Below are 6,000 nucleotides of genomic sequence, written 5' to 3'. Positions count from 1 at the left end.
CGGGTGCCCTGGCCGCCGCTGCTGCCTCACCGGGGCCCTTCTCGCCCGCTGCAGGCCGCCTCGTACTACTGCAACAAGCTGGGGTTTGAGGAACTGGCCTACCGGGGCCTGGAGACCGGCAGCAGGGAGGTGGTGTCGCACGTCGTCAGGCAGGACAAGGTGGGGCAGCCGCCCCCGGTGGGTCCATGGCGCCGGCGGGGCGTGTACAGCCCGCGCTGGGCCGCCTCACCCACCTCCTCCATTTCCAGATCGTGTTCGTCCTCTCGTCGGCGCTCAACCCAGGGAATGAAGGTAAGGCGGCTCCGCGGGGCGCACGTGAGCGGGGCGGGCGAAGCGGCCCCACCGGCGCCAGCGGGCCGGAGACCGAGGCGGCCGCCCTCTCCCCGCAGAGATGGGGGAGCACCTGGTGAAGCACGGCGACGGCGTGAAGGACGTCGCCTTCGAGGTCGAGGACTGCGACTTCATCGTGCAGGTAGGCAGCGCCTGCCGGCTCCCCGCCGAGGGGCGGTTCGGCCGCGGCGAGGGTCTTGCCCGCGCCAAACGGCGCTCGGGGCCCCGAAACGGTGAGTTACGCAGGGAAACGAGCAGGCGATGAGCAGGCGACGAGCAAGTCTGGTCGCGCTGGAGCAGCCCTTGGGAAAAATGACAAAATAAGCCAGCACCAAGGCCCGTGTATGCTGCCTCAGCGGTTTCGGGGATCTGTGCCCACCCATGCAGCTGGGTCCTGGCGCGGGGGGATGCTCCAGGCCCTCTCCCGGCCACCCGGCCCCAGCCTGCACTGGCGCCAGGACGGGATTTCTCTCCTCCTGCCCAGAAAGCCAAGGAGCGCGGAGCAGTGGTTGTGAAGGAGCCCTGGATAGAGGAGGACAAGCACGGGAAGGTGAAGTTCGCCGTGATCCAGACGGTAAGTGGCTGGCACTGGGCTGAGACCCTTCTCCCTGTGTTTCCCGGCTGGTGGCTCCAGCATGGGGTTACGCTGCCGGGAGGAAGAGGCACATCCAAACCACCCCGAGCCTCTGCCAGGTGCGTCTCGGCACCCACGGCTGGACCTCGGTGCTCAGGGCCCCGCAAGGTCCCTGCAGGGAGCAGGGTTTGCACACAACGGCTTTTGTCCCCTCTCCCAGTACGGCGACACGACTCACACCTTGATAGAGAAGCTCAACTACAAGGGGCTCTTCCTACCCGGCTATCACGCGCCCCTCTTCAAGGATCCCCTGCTGCCGAAGCTGTGAGTATTTCGCAGAGGGCCTGGCCTGGCTCCTTCCTCTTCCCACTGCACACACCTGTGGCTCCAGCTCGGATGTGACTGGAGATGGGCCACGCTGTCACGCAGGGAGGCTGGATCTGACCTCCACCAGTTCCCTGGGTCCACAGGTCCATGGTTCAGCTCAGTAAAGGCCCCCGAAATGCAGCCCCTCTGGCCTTGTCTTACATGGTCAAGATGCCTACCCACGTTCAGAGCCACATGTTACCCTGAGGGGCTCCCCGGGGATTTGAGTACTTTTCCTGAGTGGGAGCTGGGTGTCAGGTGAAAAATCCATGTAAGAGCCTAGCTGGACCTGCCCCTGCTGTCGAGTGCCCCTTAGCCTGGCTGAGAACTGACCTTGATTTCCTCGTGCAGACCGAACGGCAAGCTGAACTTCATTGACCATGTCGTGGGGAACCAGCCAGATCTCCAGATGGTCCCAGTGGCAGACTGGTAGGACTGGGGAGGGCTGGCGGAAGGTGTGACACAGCAGTGGCACTGTTGGGCTGGTCTCCAGCGTCTCAGGCATTCGTGGCTGAGGGCCAATTAAGCCAGAGCAGAGGGTCGTTAATGTGGGGCTAGACCTGTGACATTGCGGGATTTAAACATGCCCTTTGTGGCCTGGGGCAGGTACCAGAAGAACCTGCTGTTCCATCGGTTCTGGTCCGTGGATGACAAGCAGTTGCACACCGAATTCAGTGCCCTGCGCTCCATCGTGGTCACCAACTATGAAGAGACCATAAAGATGCCCATAAACGAGCCAGCTGCTGGCAAGAAGAAATCCCAGATTCAGGTGAGCACACATGAGCTAATGCTGGCAGTTGATGCATCAGGCTGCCGTCGACTAGAGGGGGTCTTTGACGAACCAAAAGGGCAAGGGGCTCTGCACAGCCAGCGGACCAGCGATTCGGGAGGGCTTGGGAGCCGGCACAGGCTTGCAGTGCTGACAGTGGCTCGCTGGAAAGCAGCCCCTTCTCTGCCTGGTCTGCAAAGGGCTGTCAAACCCTGGGGGAGCCGCTTGCGTTCCCACAGGGCGCAGAGCCAGTTTGCCCTCGATTTCACAAATAAAGCATCTTTTTCGCTTCATGGTGTCCCTGAGTTGATTTTGCTTCTAATGTTTTTAAGCCCGTATTCAGCTGTGGGAGCTGCGATACCGCTAACAGCATGGACTTTTTTCTTACAGGAATACGTCGACTACTACGGCGGGGCGGGAGTCCAGCATATTGCACTGAACACCTCCGACATCATCACAGCAGTGAGTGTGACGCAGGGGATTTAGCCCAGCTGCCTTTGAGCGTTTGGCTTTGGGCTCCCTCATCAGACCGCAGGGTGAGGAGCCTCTGGAGGGGTTAGGGGGCTGGCACGTCTTCAAGCAGTGGTTGCTGTCAGACCTGGGTCATCCTCCGGCACCATTCCCACAGCCTGCCCGTGGGCACAGACCGGCTGGCTGCACACAGAGGGGCCCTGAGTAAGGGAAGCCCCTCTGGGTGAGGACAGCACAGGCAGGGCACAACCCTGGGTGTCCTGGAGTCTCTGGCCTGGAGCTCCTCACGCCCAAACCAAAGCGAACCCCAAGCCTGACCCTGCTCGGGTCTGCCCCTGCGTTACAGATCACCAACCTGAAGCAGCGGGGCATGCAGTTCATGGACGTGCCATCCAGCTACTACCAGATGCTGCGGGAGAGGCTGAAAACTGCCAAAATCAAAGTGAAGGAGAACATCGATAAGCTGGCGGTGAGTCCAGTCAAGTCAGGCACGGGAGAGAAAAGCTTTGAACTTCGGCCTAGCATCTGCAGTGGACCAGCTCTCCCCATGGCGTATCACGGGAAGCATTTCACAGGGATGAGGGATGCATGAGGGTCCCTTTGCTCCTCAGTGGTTCTTCCAGCTAGCTTTTTACTACTTTTCTCCAGGAACTGAAAATCCTGGTGGATTTTGATGAGAAAGGATACTTGCTCCAAATCTTCACTAAACCAGTTCAAGATAGACCCACGCTCTTCCTGGAGGTCATCCAGCGGCATAACCACCAGGTTGGTTTGAAGATTTCACTGTTAAAGATAAAATGATCTGGGCTTCAAATTGCAGCCTCAGTGGCATCAAGTACCATCACCCAGACTACTCCTATCGCTGTTCTTCTACAGCCCCTTTAGATCTAACGAGTCTGTTGCCTTGTCTGCAAGGTCTATAACGGTCTGTCTCCGCAGGGGTTTGGCGCTGGGAACTTCAAGTCTCTGTTTGAAGCTATAGAATTTGACCAAGATGCCAGAGGAAACCTGACTGTCTTGAATCCCAGCGGGGAGACAAACCTCCTCTAGAGCACACGGCTGGGTGAGCAGCAGCCGCCGGTGCTGGCAGAAACGCAGCCTCCACCCTTAGCAAGCTGATTAACACACGAAACCAGGAAACAGCCCATGCTTTGGTAAACAGCCCAAAACTAAGTGTCAGAAACCCAAGAAAGTCACTGCCAAGGTGGAAATGTAAAAGGACTCAAACCTCTCCTGACCCAGCCCAGATACTGCCCTCTGGTGACTTCACGGGAGAGAGAAAATGGGAAATGTCAAACCTGCCAATTTAACCTAATCCAAGCTACTGAAGACTACGAGGCTTCTGTCATAGAAGACATTAAGTTATGGAGGAGACAGAAGAAACAACCGGGAGTGCTTAATTTTAGTCTGTCCAAAGTTTTCCATTAATTTTAACTATGCAGAAAGGCTGAGATAGGAAAGCCGAGAGAGGAAAGCATGATGGGGTTTGCCTCTCTGTGCATCTCCTGTTTTATAAGATTTTTAAAATTACTTTTATATTCCATCTTGAGTTTGAATTTCCTGCAATTAAACACTTGGTTTTAGGGTAGTTACAACATTCCTGGAATGAGATTTAATCTAAAATTTATGTGTTTCAGCCTTCCTTTCAGTGTAACGTAGCCTTGCTCTAATACCTTTAAATTCCAGAAGTGATGAACGGTTGGGGTTTCTCCAATATTTCATTCAGACTTGGAGAAGTAATTGCTGGAATTTGCAGTGATTGCCTGGCTCAGATCCCGGCTGCACGGGAAAACTCCCCTTGGGCCATCGCTCTGGGCACTGTCCCAGGCCGACCCAAGGGGACTTTCTCCACCGACACAATAAAGCCCGTTTCTGTCACTGCTCGTGTGCCTGGTAAGTCAGTGCTGGCCGGCCTGAACGCTCTGTACCACATTTTCCTCTGCGGCTGCAGGGACACGGGGAGGAACTGAGGCTGCAGCAGACTGAACAACAGCCTCGTGCCGCTGAGGTGGCTCCAGCAGGAGCTGGCGCTGGAGCAGAGGAGGCAACCGGAGGAGCCAAGGTGCCTTTCCAGGTGCCAGAGGCAGCACCACAGGTCTGCTGCTGAGCTCCACATTCACAAGAGCGGCTTGTACCCCCTGCAGATGGGGCTGGTCCAGCTTCACCACGTCTGCCTGGTACCAGCGCTGCCCCTGGCTGGAGCAGCAACAGCCCAGCCAGACCTTCTAAAAGTGTCTGCAGAGCCCAGTTGCTGAATGCTTGGACACAGATAAGGCCAAGAGAGACCAAAAGACTGCAAATGCTCCTTGAGGAGTCTGCAGAGCTCATTTGTGACTGCTGGAGAAGCTTGCAGGGTTGCTGGTGCCCTGAGTCTTCCAATGTCGCAGCTCTGCCCTCCAAAACCCCTGCCCACCCACCGCTGTTCACTGATGTCACCAGTGAGGAGCACTGAAGCTGCTCAAAACCTGGAGCAGCAAAGGCCCTCGTTCCCAGGCCCAAGCCTGAGGCTCAGGACAAGCCCCTCAGACTCAATTCCCACCAGCATCCTGACGTGGCGGAGGTGCGGAGCAACACTCACGCCTAGTCCAGGCAGCAGAGCCTCGCAGGGATGGGGCTACCATGGGAGAGGAGCTGTGGCCATCACCTTTGGCTACCAAACTTGGGCCTCTGGTGGAAGAAACATGAGGCCAGAGACTAGGTGCGGGGACCCAGCGGTGGCCAAGACCTGGCCCTGACCCCAGCTGTCCTCCAGGTTTAACCCTGCTCTCTGCTCTCGTGAGGTTTGGCCTCCCGCTGCATCCCCCTTGCCTTTCCCGTGCCGGCATCAGCAAGGTCCCCGGGGAGCCAGGCTGAGCGCGGGGAGCATGGAAGCAACCCGCTGCAAAGCTGGGCTTGTGCCCCCCGCACAGTGACCTCGGAGCACGCAGCTCACCCTGCTGCGGGATGAAATCCCGGGATATCCCACCAGCGCCTGGTAACCTACCCCCAGCTCAGCCCCGGCCCCGGCGGCTGCCTCCCCCTGCAGCCCGGAGAACCTGGGGCCTCGGAGGCAAGTCGGCTTCCGAAATGCCTCGTGCAGCCACCAAGAGCCTCTAACAACCACGTGGACTGCTCGCTTCTCCCGTCCCATTTCTAAATACTTTCTGGCCACTGTGGTCAGCTGTAAAAGCAGGGATAGTGGAGAACTGACCTGGGAATTGCCTCTCACCTTGTGACACCCTCCGCAGCAAAGACCCTCCCATGGGTTCGATTTTCCCCTCTTTATCGGCTGCTCCACTACTCTCTGCCTTCGGTCTCTCTCTCTCTAAACTCGGAGGAGCCACTTCAAACACCGCCACAACACCACAAACCTGCAAGGGGAGGCAGGCGGCTGCCGTTAGCTCAGTAAGCGATCGGCATCAAACCTCACGCTTTGGCTTCTCCAGTTCCCTCTCCTGTTAAATGCAGATAATAGAATTAATTTCAGATTTAAATAAAAAGCAATTTAAGA

The 6,000-nt window shown here is 57.4% G+C and overlaps 1 protein-coding gene across 1 annotated transcript; it reads left to right on the top strand.

Annotated features, from left to right (window-relative positions):
* Positions 1-276: 276 nt before the first annotated feature.
* On the top strand, positions 277-3,987 carry HPD (4-hydroxyphenylpyruvate dioxygenase). The gene is made up of 10 exons (XM_067306985.1): positions 277-291; positions 390-472; positions 815-904; positions 1,125-1,228; positions 1,622-1,699; positions 1,877-2,039; positions 2,430-2,501; positions 2,857-2,979; positions 3,159-3,275; positions 3,450-3,987. The coding sequence occupies exons 2-10, from the start codon at positions 392-394 to the stop codon at positions 3,558-3,560; spliced, it is 939 nt and encodes a 312-aa protein (XP_067163086.1). The 5' UTR covers positions 277-291; positions 390-391; the 3' UTR covers positions 3,561-3,987.
* Positions 3,988-6,000: the final 2,013 nt, after the last annotated feature.

The sequence above is a fragment of the Apteryx mantelli genome, chromosome 17 (genome assembly GCF_036417845.1).
Source record: "Apteryx mantelli isolate bAptMan1 chromosome 17, bAptMan1.hap1, whole genome shotgun sequence".
Taxonomy (NCBI): domain Eukaryota; kingdom Metazoa; phylum Chordata; class Aves; order Apterygiformes; family Apterygidae; genus Apteryx; species Apteryx mantelli.
This window is presented reverse-complemented; position numbering and strand designations above follow the sequence as displayed.

Coding starts and splice junctions, on each gene's coding strand:
- HPD (XM_067306985.1), top strand. CDS start 392: ATGGGGGAGCACCTGGTGAAGCACGGCGACGGCGTGAAGGACGTCGCC. Junction 1,229..1,621: donor GATCCCCTGCTGCCGAAGCT/GTGAGTATTTCG, acceptor TTCCTCGTGCAG/ACCGAACGGCAAGCTGAACT. Junction 2,040..2,429: donor AGAAGAAATCCCAGATTCAG/GTGAGCACACAT, acceptor TTTTTCTTACAG/GAATACGTCGACTACTACGG.